This window comes from Oryza sativa, chromosome 2 (assembly GCF_034140825.1).
Source record: "Oryza sativa Japonica Group chromosome 2, ASM3414082v1".
Taxonomy (NCBI): domain Eukaryota; kingdom Viridiplantae; phylum Streptophyta; class Magnoliopsida; order Poales; family Poaceae; genus Oryza; species Oryza sativa.
The window spans coordinates 27,854,110-27,867,714 of NC_089036.1; the positions used below are offsets into that span (position 1 = coordinate 27,854,110).

At 43.0% G+C, this 13,605-nt stretch overlaps 2 protein-coding genes across 3 annotated transcripts; one reads left to right on the forward strand and one right to left on the reverse strand.

Annotated features, from left to right (window-relative positions):
- Positions 1-1,563: 1,563 nt before the first annotated feature.
- Positions 1,564-4,184, forward strand: LOC4330285 (uncharacterized). Its single transcript, XM_015769956.3, has 4 exons — positions 1,564-1,913; positions 2,451-2,622; positions 2,732-2,819; positions 3,928-4,184. Exons 2-4 carry the CDS (start codon positions 2,509-2,511, stop codon positions 4,056-4,058), a joined length of 333 nt encoding a protein of 110 aa, XP_015625442.1. The 5' UTR covers positions 1,564-1,913; positions 2,451-2,508; the 3' UTR covers positions 4,059-4,184.
- Positions 4,185-4,481: 297 nt separating this feature from the next.
- On the reverse strand, positions 4,482-9,215 carry LOC4330286 (probable serine/threonine-protein kinase WNK4). Of its 2 annotated transcripts, NM_001416819.1 has the most exons (7): positions 8,577-9,215; positions 8,192-8,229; positions 7,020-7,247; positions 6,716-6,936; positions 6,003-6,160; positions 5,541-5,931; positions 4,482-5,468 (listed from the first exon to the last, which is right to left on the reverse strand). In NM_001416819.1, exons 1-7 carry the CDS (start codon positions 8,652-8,654, stop codon positions 4,744-4,746), a joined length of 1,839 nt encoding a protein of 612 aa, NP_001403748.1. In that variant the 5' UTR covers positions 8,655-9,215; the 3' UTR covers positions 4,482-4,743. The 2 variants fall into 2 exon arrangements, with proteins under 2 accessions (NP_001403748.1, XP_015625441.1); XM_015769955.3 differs by lacking the exon at positions 8,192-8,229 and having other exon boundaries at positions 4,527-5,468; positions 8,577-9,195.
- Positions 9,216-13,605: the final 4,390 nt, after the last annotated feature.

Consider the following 13,605-nt stretch of genomic DNA (forward strand, 5'->3'; position numbering starts at 1 on the left):
TAGTGCACCATTTCTTGCTATTTTTGCCAAAAAAAAGACCACCAGCTGCACCAAATGGGCCTTTAAACAGCCCATTGTGGCCCATTAGTATGGCTAGCCGGTTCAACCAGTGCCGGTTTAGTGTCCGGTTCGCCGAAAACCGGCCGGTTCAGGCGGGCAAAAATAAGACCAACAGCTGCACCAAATGGGCCTTTAAACATCCCATTGTGGTCCATTAGTATGGCTAGCCGGTTCAACCAGTGCCGGTTTAGTGTCCGGTTCGCCGAAAACCGGCCGGTTCAGGCGGTTCAGAGCGGTTCGATTGCATGTCTGGTCTTTAAAGGAAACCGAACCGTGGTCACCTTTGGTTCTGGTTTTTTCCGATCTAACCGCCAGGAACTCCTAGAAGGCGCGCAAACGGGGAGCCCAACGCAACCGCGAGGAGGCGAAGGTGCATGTCCGGTTTTTAAAGGAAACTGAACCGTGGTCACCTCTGGTTCTGGTTTTTTCTGGTCTAATCGCCAGGAACTCCTAGAAGGCGCGCACACGGGAAGCCCAATGCGACCACGAGGAGGCGAAGGTGTGGCAGTGTCGCTTCCCGGTGAGACCCACACAACGGTGGGGTTTCCCGGTAGAATTAGGGCTCCAAATCCGGTAAGAATATGAACTCAAGCCTAATTTTCTTAATTTGATTTGGATTTGGATTTGATTCAGATTTTGGGGTACTCTTCAATTTGGGGATTTCGGGAAAATTGAAACCAGATGGGATTGTCAGGTGCTATTGGGCTGCACCTTGGGCCGTGCCAGCTATTCTCCAAGTTGAGCCCAAGTAAGCCCAAGGAGAGGGGACATATACAAAGGCAACGGCGACACTTGGGAGGGAAGGAACATAACTAGCAATCGGCGGCTTCGGCTACAGCAGCGGCAACGACTTGGTTCGGTTGAACCTTGTTGATCTCTATTCCTCTCCCACCCTCTCTCTTGTTACTCTTCACTAATACTTCTAGAAGCTTCCGGAATCTAGTAGCTTGCATCCTTTACATCTTCTCATCCTGTCCCTATTGTATTTTCCTGAGATTGCATTGAATTTTAGTTGCTCTTGAGATTATTGAGTTGAGAAGAAGAGGTTGCTAACACTCCTCTTCTACGCCCATGCTGCTTTCTCCCATCGGTCGAGCACCCTGGAAAGATATGGGGGAAGAGAGTGGAGAGGGAGCAAAGGGAAGTAGAAGATGTGGTTACACTGATATGTGGGATCCATCTGTTCTTTTTTAATTTTTGTCTTTGGTGCCACGTCCCCATCATGTCATGTAAAATGCTTACAATACTGATTTGGGACTAGGGATGACAATTTCCCCCGCGGGGCCGGGTCCCCTGCGGGGACCCGACCCTACGGGGGCAGGGGCCATTTCTGACCCGTGGGTGAGTCGGGGGCAGGGCACCGCATTTGGGCGGGGAGCGGACGGAGAGGATATTGAACCCGGGGGATATATTACCCCTCGAAATGTAGCCCATAGAAGGCCCAACAAGCCCAACTTAGCAAAATACTGTGATATATGAGCAAAAACTAAACATGCTAACCCTACCTTATCCTCTCCCGTCCATCCCATGCAGCCACACAGGCACGGAGGTGGCACACTCCTCTCGCCTCGCTTTTCCCTTCTAGATCTCGCCGCTCTCTCTCCGTCTCTTGCGGTCTCGCCGTCGTCAGTCGCCCTCTTCCCTCCCCTCCGACCTCCTGTCCTCTCCAGTCTCCCCTTTCCCTCCCATCTCCCCACGGTAGCGCGCAGGACGACGCACGGGCGGCACGCGGGGAGGCGCACAGGCGGGCGTGGCGAGGGATGCGGCACGGCGCATAGGCGCGACGGCTGGCAAGGGGACAGGCGCGGCGAGCGGGCGACACAGGTGACAGGCGAGGTGAAACACACCGAGAGGTATTTCACTAAATTGGTGAAATGTTGTTTGTTTATTGAGTGAATTGTTGTGTCAAAGTATTTGTGAACTTTGTGGTCATGCATGCATTCAGATCATGGACGGAACGATGTATCATGGAAATATTTGTGTTCTTGCTTGATTCTATATGATAGTCTTGAAAAAAAAAATTTCTGATTGGATGAAAATACTACCCAATACGGGGCCCTGGTCGGGTTGTGGGCCGGGGGGTGTCGGGGGCGGGGCTTAATTTGCCCCCGCATCTCCACTCGTGCCAGGATCGGGGACGGGGCCGTTCTAGTCTAACCCGTCCCTGCCCCGCCCCGTTGCCATGTCTATTTGGGACTATATTTCTACGGTTATTGCGGCATTGGGATGTAATTCGAACGGCGTCAAGTTGAGCGACCTTGAGTGAACTTATTCCTTCTCAAAATTGGGGAGCTTGCGACTCTGGCCATTCTGCTCACGCAGTCACGCTAGGCCCAAGGCCCAAAAACACTATCCAGTGGGCTCAAACTAGAGGCTTCTCTTCTACCCAGGGTTTAGCGTCGGATCCAGTCTCCACCGGAGCGCGGGGCGGCGGATTCCAAGGCGGCGATGGAGTTCTGCCCGGGGTGCGGGATGCTGCTGCAGATCCAGCCGGCCACCGGCGGGAACCGCCTGCGCTTCTACTGCCCCACCTGCCCCTACGTCTGCCCCGTCAAAAACAAGGCACGCCTCTTCTTAGCTCTCTCCCCCCCTATCACTTCGCCTCCCTACTTCGTCTGCGACTTTGCGTATTGCTGCCGCGGCCTCCGCGTTTGATTGATGCCTTTCGCAGATCGTGAAGAAGGCGAGACTAGTGAAGAAGGAGGTGGAGCCCATCTTCAGCGACAGCGACGCCATGAAGAATGCCCCTAAGACCACCAGTGAGCCCTTCGCCCTTAACTTTCTTGTTAAGACAATACATTGGGATTAATTGTTGTCTTAACTTTTTTTGTTGAGACAATTCGTTGGGAATAATTGAACTTAGCTTCTCCATTATACTGTGTATCATCTGTATGTCATGAATTGTTGATTATCTTGCCATTTAAATTTAGGTGAAAAATCATTGCTATTGCCACACCAATGGGAAATTTTGTTCTAAATGTACTTGCTGATTTTTGTACTAGTAATTGTTTTTTTTTCTTTTCTTCCATCCATTGAAATGTATAGCTGGGTAATCTAGCCGCAGTCCAACATAAACGAAAGTGTTTTATGCACATATTCTGTCTTCTGAGTTTGTTTAGCTTATGTCGATACAGGAGACATGATTGCTTGTTCATAAAAAAAAAAAAGAGATGAAAAATATACTAAAATAAAAGGCTCAAATTTACTTCACAGCCAAGCAGTGCTGGTTTGAAGCATAATAAATTAATATACTTCTTAAGCTATGATAAAATCCAAATAGCACCAGATTTCGTCCAAGTACCTTCAAGAAACTTGCTACTCCTATGTATTTCGTTGTTTAAAGTCATCATTGAGATGGGAATGTTCATTAGGGGATGTCTGGCACATATTTATTAGGAAACCAGATGATTGAATAGTTATGGGTGCTTCTAGTTTTGATACATTGTTACCATGGCCGTGGTATACTATCATGCATGTGCGTGCTTAGTTCCTTGTAAAAAAAAGGAGTAAAATGGTGGACCATCAGTGCTTTCTTTTTTCAAGCATCTATTCTGTACACTTTCAACACAAGATAAGATTGCTTGTTGTGTTGACAGAATAAGCTTGTATCTTTTGATAGTGGAAGGACAAAAAAAAAGCATTTTTCAAAGCTGTACCTGAATTTATTTAGCTGTTCTGATTATAATGGCATGTCTCCAACCCAACGCAAATAAGTTCAATATTTTAACAATTTCCACGTAAAGAACCCTGACCTAACATATGGTTAAACATTTTAATAAAGTTCTAATGGTTGTCTGAATTAGTGACCCTAGAGGTGACATTCTGCCATACATAATCCTAAATACATTCAATGATTTTGATTTTCAGCTACATGCCCAAGGTGCCAAAATGGAGAAGCATACTACAGGCAGATGCAGATTCGATCAGCTGATGAGCCAATGTCTACATTTTACAAGTGTTGCAGAGAAGAATGCCAATTTGATTGGAGGGAGGACTGACTTTAGTAATATTTCTTGTTTAATGTGTGTGGATATTTTTCCTGCTAAAACTATGTAATCATATGAAACCTTTTGTAATCAGCTCATGCCGCAGCAAAGAGCCAAAGAAAACTTACACATGGGAAACCAACGTACCACAAAATATCGTGATATTTTGGTCTAGGCGTGTGCCAAAGTCCCAACCTATCGTGGTGTTTTGTCTAAGAATCCGAACTGAAGACTGGTCCATTAAGGCATTAACCCAAAAAAGAAAAGGCTTCTCACACCCTCAGAAGTTAGATTTTGGTCTTTGTTGCCTTGTTGGTGTTAGAGATGTAGATTGTCCTGGTCTAGAACACGAGAGCATGAATAAACGAGAAGATTGCGGCCATAAGGCCTCCCGCTCTGCCGAATGATCTACTTAGGTTATCATCAACAACAGCATTTTGCAGCAATTACGGCATCAAACATTCATTAACACCATCAAAATATCATGCTGTAAACTCTTGCCAAACGGCTTAATAATTACCAACAAGCTGGCTTTACAGCATTGCAGACTACAGCAACGTTTAAACTAAAAATTATTAACGTTGCTCAATTATGTATGAAACACAAGAAATGTTGAACCAGGAAGCTGGAACATGAACATCTGAACATTCTTTCTTATGATGTTCAGATGAAACACAAAACTTGACTTTATACATCATCATTTATCTGGTAACCACTTCTTCCGGGCTCCTTCCAAAGCTTCTTCCCGCATCCTTGTTAATTCACGAAACCATTGCTCGTACTGAGCTTCAATCAGACCAAGCTCTCCATTTAACACATCTCGATTTTCAGTAATTGAAACCGATGCACCGATCACCAACTCCGAGTGATGTGATGCTTGATCCATCTGAAAGATTGCAAAATTACTTGAACCATTACTTAACGGATGTCTGCAGCCCAGTTTATCGGTTCCTTTGTACGCACCACATTCCAGTGTCCTGTATTCGTCAACGCCATACTCACTAAGACTTTTGGAACTCCCATCAAGCTGAACAGAAATGTCTGACCCTTCAGAGCTATTTGGTCCTCCTAGATTGGTTGCATTCAAGAGAGAATCAATATAATCACTTGGTGATGCATTGGCTTCTTTCGAATGCATCATACCTTCAACTAGTACATAATCATGTGTCAACTCCGATGGATGCTGCTGGGAAGTAATTACGTGCTCACTTTCACCCATTTTAGATTCGCTGGAAGTACTCATTACTGCATCATTCATCAGCTGCTGACCAGGGACAAGATTCACTATCAAAAGATCAATAAAATCAGCAATGAAAGTAACATCACAGTCTGCTAACTCCAACTGCTCGACCATTTCAGCAGCAACAGACATAGCTGTATCAGAATCCAAGTAGAAGAGAAAATGAATGTTCCTTGCATGTCCTGCAAAAATAAAAATGATATCGTATCACGAGAACACAAAAGATAAATTCAATTAACAATAGAAAGTCGTACCACACAAATCGGCAATTCGCAAAACCAGTGATACTGAATTGTCATCAAGTTTCTCGCCTGTTAGCTTTAGCTCTGTGTTTTTGTTAGTTCGCGTGAACTCCAACACAGATCTATGTGGACCACCAAGATCATTTCTCTTGCATGTGCTAGTACACATAGATTCATTGGTGTCAACATCCATGTGCAAAGCTTCCAAAGAGACATCTACTGATTTGGGTAATGATGACGGAAACTTAGTGCCAACAAGAACACTAGAATTATCAGAGCAAAGAAAGGGGTCTTGCAATAGTTCTTTGGCAGACAGCCTTTCAGAAGCAGGAACTAAACATTTATCAATAAATTGTTTTGCCTGAATATTTGTGATTTTAGCCAGAGCAGCCGGCTTGACACCCTAGAAATCAGAGATTTAGATAAGATAGTGTTGAGGCACAATTATACAAAGATAAATTAATAAATACTTACCTTAGATACTTTCTTAAAAATTTGAGCTGCATTTGTACATTCACTGTAAGGATACTCAAGAGTGAACATCTCCAACATACACATTCCAAATGAGTATATATCAACAAGTTCATCATAATTCTCATCATATAGCTCAGGCGCCATGAATTCAGGAGTACCTGCAGAAAGTGGACCCATATCACAGGGATGTATCAGGAGAATGCAGAATGTTTTCTGTGGATTAATTTGGCACCTGCTAACATGCTTAGATGAGAAAAACAGGTGACTCTCACAGTTTTGTATTGTGGACCTATTTACATTAGTTTATGTTTTTAAGTGACATGGTTGGTGCATCGAACTCAATTCAGACATAGCTGAATATTGTAAAAGGAATGTAAAATATGAAATGAGCAGCATAGGATCAACATGTAAGATGTAACTATAAGAATATTGTTTAAAGGGTTATAAATGTGGTATAAGCAAGTCAATTTTGAGTTAATGGAATATTGAAACCCCAAGTATATCGGTCACAATACTTGTGTGTGTAACACATCAGATATAAATGTTGACAAGTCAGATCAGTAATGGCTAATTAGCTATAGAAGTGGTTGACATTGCCCATGGATTATGCATTTAGTTGCACACTCAAAATCGTCATTTAGTCTGTCTCTCCAAATCAGAGGACAATAATTCAGAAATAACATTGGAATCACAAAGTAGCAGAAGGTTATTACCAATAACACTTTTTGCTCTAGGCGTTAGCATCACCGTGGCTAATCCAAGATCTCCAATCTTAACTTCTCCATGATTCCCATTGACAAAAATGTTGTCACACTTCAGGTCTCTGTGGATAATTGGAGGTTGGTGGGTGTGCAGGTAATCCAGCCCACGGAGTACCTGTCTAGCCCAATTCTTTATTGCCTTCAAGTCAACACGTGGATGTTTCTGACGATACCTATAAGCAAAAGGTAATGGTGTCATTCCACAAGAAACATGGTAGTATTAAGAAGGCAAGACTATTACTTAGTTGCTACTTACTGCCTGAGACTTCCAGATGTGAAAAGTTCTGTAATAACATTAATTGTCTTCTTTTGATCATCAACCCAATAATTATAGAACTTCATTACGTTTTCATGCTTGAGAGACTTTAGTAGATGAACTTCAGAGTATAGCCGTTCAAGATTATCTGGAGATTGCATAACCTCATCTATCTCCACTTGGCTCCATGCAACCTCAATGCCTTCAACCTCATCAAATGCCTTGTAACTATATCCGAATTAAGCATGGATGCAAATAGTTACAAACAGCCCGATGTAAACAAGAGCACAGACAGAAAATGAGCAAGGTAGCATTAATACATTTGCAGCTATTGCCATTAGAAATGTATACCCTGGATCCCATTCGATGTTTGTTCTGTAACAGTGTTGACCGTACTAGACACCAGCAGGCAGCAAATTAAAGAGATTAACCTCCACGTAAACCATTAAACCTAAATCCCACAGCAATTAGTAGGCCTAAAAGTTGAAACAGATAAAACTCCTTAGGTGGTCGTTAGTTTGTTGCTTAGGCCCTGTTTCTTTCAGCTTAAGATTATTATAATCTAGATTATTGAGTCAGATTACTATAAGCTAGATTGTTATAATCTGTAGTAGAATAAGCGGTTAGTTGTTTCTTTCCTAGATTATTAAAGCCTAGATTATTGGGTTTGCAAGTCTAAAGAGGGAGTGGGATGGCATGGTGGGTAATTTTTCACCCAATAATCTGGAAAAAGCTCACATAAATGAGCTTATCAGATTATAATAAGCTGGACTCCAGATTATAATAAGCTATTTCAATAAGTTGTCTGTTTCTTTTAGCTTACTCCCAATAATCTGGATTATAACCCAAGCTGAAAGAAACAGGGCCTTAGTATTTCTTACCTCTTAGGACGATATTTGGCATAGATATATAGGTGCTAAAAGGCTGCCAAGACATGAGACGATTGCTAGAATACTAGTAGTCCTTAAGTTGAAAGTTTGGAACCTGAAATTCTCTAATTTGAACGCTGTTTACTACCCTGCTTGGCTTCTTGTGTTAGCCGAAACATAGTTGCATATATGGTTAATGCAGCATTTTTTCCTAGATTTTGAAAATGTGACAACCCATTGCAATATAAATATATCTCTTTGACAAAGAAGCACAAAAACAAAGAAGAGATTCCAAGGACATACACAGTCTTCATAGCTCCTCTCCCTAGCACCTCATTGTACTGCACCAGGGAAAAAGTTCAGATGAATACAGCAGGCAGAGTTCAGGAGTGGCACATTTGTGGATAATTTTGACAAAATTGCATGCAGTTTTTTTTTCCTTTTGGTAATCGTTTGAGCAAATTTCCAGCATTTTAGTAATGCATTTCAAACATATTAAATTCTATGAGCAAGCAAAATTTAGATAAGCCTTTCTGTACCAGTAAACTAGAAGCCTGAAAATTTTAATGCAGGTATCCGTTCATCACAAACTTAAATAGACTAGCATGGGCATGTCAAATCACGTTCACATCAGATCAACTAAAATGGAAGAGGTTCCTATCAGAAAATAAATGAGAAAAAAACTTACGCGTATGTACCGCCTGGTCGGATCCACCTCCACGCACTCAGCATCGTCCACCTTATCCAGATCGCCGAACACCTCCATTTCAGATCACCCCACGCGCACGAACGAATCAGGAAGCAGAGAGGAAGCAGAGCGAGATGAGCCAGGCGAGATCGCCGGGACAGCGCGTGGAGCGGCGCGGGCGCCCGCTACGCACGGCGGTCAGCAGCTAGAGCCGGCGACCGATGCAGCGGAGGAGAGACGGCGCGGGGCGGCCAGTTAATTATATAGGATCGCCGGGCGTTCGGTGAAGGGCTCGGAGAACGGGGCCGGCGACGGCAGCTCGCGGCGGCGGCGGCTGCTGCGGAGCGACGTCGCCTTCACCCCACCCGCAACTCCCATGGCCCGGCACCCGGCGGACGCCACGCGGCTGGCGCAGCACCTCATTCTTCTCCCCCGGTCGGTCTCCTCCCTTCGTCGTCGGCGGCGCGGGCGGATCCCATGGAGGGCTACGCGAACGGGGACGCGGGGGCGGCGGCCATGGAGGAGAGGCGGAGGCAAGGGCTAGGGTTAGGAATTCAGCGGCGCGCCGGTGTACGGATGCGGGGAGGAGGCGAGGAGGAATAAGAGGGGAGAGGTAGGTGGTGGTGGGGAGCAAAAGGTGGGAGAGAAATAGTAAAGGCCTGGAGCCTTTATTACGGTTCGGGAGCAGCAGCTGCATCTGTGAACTGGGATGACGCTCATATTACTCCGTCACACAATGTTAGCATTTTTTATATGGAAACGGTATTTAAAAAACAGGTAAAATGATTGGAAAAATATTATAATTGGTTGGAGAAAAAAATAGATAAAAAATTAAATAGAAAATGATTGTGATTGGTTGAGAGAAAATGTTAGATAGAGAAATAGCAACATTTTAGAATAAGATATTGTGTTAAAGTTAATAACATTTTGAAATAGAGGTAGTACTCCCTTCATAAAAAAATTGTACTCCATCTCATATTAGATTTATTTTTTTATGCAATGCAGGAAGTACGAGCGATTTTGGATTGATACCAAAATGTGTCCTACCAATTTATTGGTATCTTGAATAGTAATAGTATGGATTTGGATTGAAGCCAAATTATTGATAATGCCAATGATCAATTTGTCACTAATCTAGAACCTTCTTCTTTATATCATCAATATTTGACATCATATTGGTAGTAATCCAAACATGTATAATAAATTTCTATCCTACCAAAAAAATTGGTAGTACCAAAACATGTCAAGAATTTGGTATTACCAATGATTTGGTAAGGTAGAGAACAAAACAACCCCTACATGGTACGCAAACTCATATATACTGATAAACGGTGATACAGTTAATACGCATGAGCGAAAATCCATTTTTACCAGGCTTGCCGTTCTTTTTTTTTCAGTTGAGAATAGGATGAAAATTTCTGGATTATTGTGAAAAATCAAAATGACTGCCAAATACAAAGTGAATACTTATTCATTGGTTGGGTCTAGATAAGTTCAACCGAAAAAGTTTGATGCCAAATTATTCCTCATGAGAATCTATTAACTTTCGGCCTCTTGCTTTTTTAAGGAGATTCGGAGAGAGAGGAAGGATGCTTACAGCCTAGATTAGGCATTCTATACATTCTTTTTTTTTAGACCATATTATCTACGTGTACAACATGTTACTTGTCATATAAACGTGAAAATACATACAAGAATGCTTGTGCTAGGCGTCGAAACCATCAAGAAAAATTAGGCAGGAGCAAAACATCCACCCGCCCACAAGCCAATCCCTTTTCTGTCTCTTTTTCCCATTTCCTTCTCCTTCCCCTTTTACCTCTCCTTGAGCTAGTGGTGGTTGTCGATCTGGTTGACAAGGGAAAACGAGCATCCGTTGTTGGTAACTTGGGACATGGCGACCACATGTTTCCTCAAGGCGTCAGTATTGTTGAAGTTGTGTCCATCAGGGAGGTGACAATGAATTCGAGATAGGTGAAGAGGATATGTGAACATATTGCCGGCCAAAGTTATAGGCTGATAGCACATCCCATCCAGTTCATCTCCACAAGCGATGGCTACATTTGGTCCTCCATGTTGTGCATTTTCTAAGTGCAGTTTCCCATGAAGCCATAGAGTGCTTGGAGTTGGAGGTGCCAAGGTAGACTGTAACACCCTGAAAATTCAAGACAATAAAAATCACTAAAATTTTAAACTTTTTAAAATTTTTACATCATGCTGGATGTTATGGTTGCTTTTGCTTGCCAAACTATAAATTGTCATAATGGAAAATTAAACTAAAGTTATACAACTAAGTAATAATTATAATAATAAGATATTTATTATGAACCCTATAAATATTTACGTACAAGAAAACAAAGCCAGAAAAAGGGAAGGTTAATTACTAATTTAATTTATGAATCAAATATTAAATACTTGAACCATGTGATGCGTGCCATGAAATATAAACACTTAGGAAATGATAATCGTTCAAATAAATGGAACTCTATCTATAGAATAGTTTTACTGGGAAAAATTAATTAGATATTATATAATTTGAATTGAATCATAAATGCTAAATTATAGAAATCCATGTGGTGGTAAAACCAATCCAAGAAGATAAACCAATATGCGTGAAAACAGATAAATACCAAAATCCCAAATATAGGAAATTATAGAATCTTTAATAAACCTTAAATATTGGACAATATTAAATTTTGGGCAAATTCACATTGAACACTTAATACGGTCACCCAAATGCTTAGGAGTAAATACAAAATTAATTTGCAACTTTTCTCAATTTATATATCAACCAGAGCCGTAAAAGTAAGAAAATAGGAAAACTAAGGAAAATATATAATAATAATAAGGATATGTTCAATATTAAATTTGAATATAAATTTCGATGGAATAACTTAGATTTTGTGTGAAACACATTGTTAGGTGGCAATAGTCCATTTTCTAAATTAGAAAAACATCTAATAAAATCCAAATAAATCAACTAGCACTGTTCATTGCCCCCTAGGTGCTCGACCCTGTCCCATCACCGCCCTCCCCCTGCCCGCGCCGCGCCTAGCCCTGCCCTGCCCTGCCTGTCGCGCCTAGCCCTGCCGCGCCGCTGCCTTGTGCCCCGCGCCGCCGCACGATATCGTGTCGCCGTCGCCGTCGCTCAGACGTGCCGTGCGCCGTTGCTTCGCTCTGCGCGCGCCACTGCCGCGCCCCCTCGCGTCCCATCGTGCCGCGCGCCGTCGCCGTCTCCGGTCGTGTCGCCTCGAGCCCCACCCCTCCGCTCGTCACGTCGCCATCGCCATCACGTCGTCATCATCACCGCGCCGCGTGCCGTCGCCATCGCCGTCCCGTCGACTCCACTGCCGCGCCGCGCGCCGTCCTGTCGCCGCACCGCGCTCTATCGCGACGCCGTCGCCCTTGAGCCCCGCGCCGCTGCTGCGCCATCGCGTCACCGCCGTCGCCATCACCACCTCGAGCCCCGCCCGCGCCGCGCACTGTCGCCGTCGCGCTCGCCATCCCAACGCCGCGCCGCGCCGTCCCGTCACTGCGTGTCGCCATCGCCCCGAGCCCCGCGCCGCCGTGCCATCCCGTCGACGTTTAAAGCCGGCCACCCCTCCCCCGAGCCCTATAAATACCCCCTCCTTTCCCTTCCCTCCCCACGCCATTCCCCCCTCTTCTCCCCTTTTTCCTCTTTCTTCCCCTCCACCGACGCCGCATTCCGCCGCCGCTGCCATGCCCCGGCGTCTCGCCGCCGCCGCGCCGCACCCCGCCGCCGTTGCCGCCGGTCCGATAAGCCCTCCCGCCTCCCTTCATCGCCGGTAGCCGCGCCGCGCCGCTCGGCCGTGAGAGAGAGAGAGGAGAAAACAGAGAAAGCAGAGAGAGAGAAAATAGAATAGAGAAGAGAGGTTAGAGTGGGCCCCCACGTGATTAGTAAATAGTAATCCCCTTAATCTTTATTAGTTAAGTCTATTACATGTAGGTCCGGGTGGTTAAAAATCTAGTTATGGAGAGTTTATAGTTTCGAGTCTATGACAAGCGGGCCCTACTAGGTTTAATGGCCGGTTTGACCCTAGTCAAAGGAGTCGGGCCCACCTGTCATTTGCCCATATGGATTCCTTTAGAAAGAAAAGTAAAATAAAAGAAAAGAAAATAGGAAGACCCCACCTGTCAGTCACTATAGCTTGTGGATAAGGTTGTATTATAAATAAATGAATTAGGAACAGTACCATTTCGCAATTATTAGAATTAATTCAAATTTGAATCTTTACACTAGCATAACTTATTCATTTTAGCTCCGATTTGAGTGAAACTTGAACCTAAATTCATCTAAATTCATAAGCTTTCCAATGGTATATAATTCACTATTTGATAAAATATATTTATAATTATTAAATAATTAATATCAAGATGATGCATAATAATTAACTTAAAAATGTGCTAATAAATAAAATTGATATTGTACTGTGAAGTAGATGTCAAATAATTGTCTTTAACACGCTTTCTCACTATAAAACCTATGTAAACTAATTAGGAGCATTGTTTCAAATTAATTAAAGCATAGGAAATACTAGTGCCATTTATTAATATATGTCAATATATAATTATACTCATGACGTCCAAATTGTATAAATAATGTTTAGCCTCATACTTTGTGACTAAAAGTTGAACACACGTAGATGAGTCTTTAACTTGTTTATGAGAGATAATAACAGAGCTAGTGTGACTAAAATCACCCGCACGAAATTAATTAACGGCATTTCCTATACAGTAGTATATGTTTAGGTTGGAAATCGACCCTTAAGTTGTATAGACGGTAATTCACTCATAAATCCACTTAAAATCACATGTATTGTGTAGCTCGTAGTAAATAGTAACTATTCAAATAAATGATTTAATATTAAGATATTGTGCACACACCTATACTGTACATCCCATTATAGCTATACGGTATAGTATTAATTTGCTTGTTGCATATATTAAATTAGAGGGACTATATGATAAACATGAATATTAGACAAATACTAGTTATAAATCTTGATCTCAT

Bases quoted from the DNA above. Each gene is read 5' to 3' on its own strand.
- LOC4330285 (XM_015769956.3), top strand. From the start codon at position 2,509: ATGGAGTTCTGCCCGGGGTGCGGGATGCTGCTGCAGATCCAGCCGGCC. The intron at 2,623-2,731 runs GCACGCCTCTTC...TGCCTTTCGCAG, and splicing joins TCTGCCCCGTCAAAAACAAG to ATCGTGAAGAAGGCGAGACT. The intron at 2,820-3,927 runs GTGAGCCCTTCG...TTTGATTTTCAG, and splicing joins GAATGCCCCTAAGACCACCA to CTACATGCCCAAGGTGCCAA.
- LOC4330286 (NM_001416819.1), bottom strand. From the start codon at position 8,654: ATGGAGGTGTTCGGCGATCTGGATAAGGTGGACGATGCTGAGTGCGTG. The intron at 8,230-8,576 runs GTAAGTTTTTTT...TCCCTGGTGCAG, and splicing joins CGACCAGGCGGTACATACGC to TACAATGAGGTGCTAGGGAG. The intron at 7,248-8,191 runs GTATGTCCTTGG...ATTCGGATATAG, and splicing joins AGAGGAGCTATGAAGACTGT to TTACAAGGCATTTGATGAGG.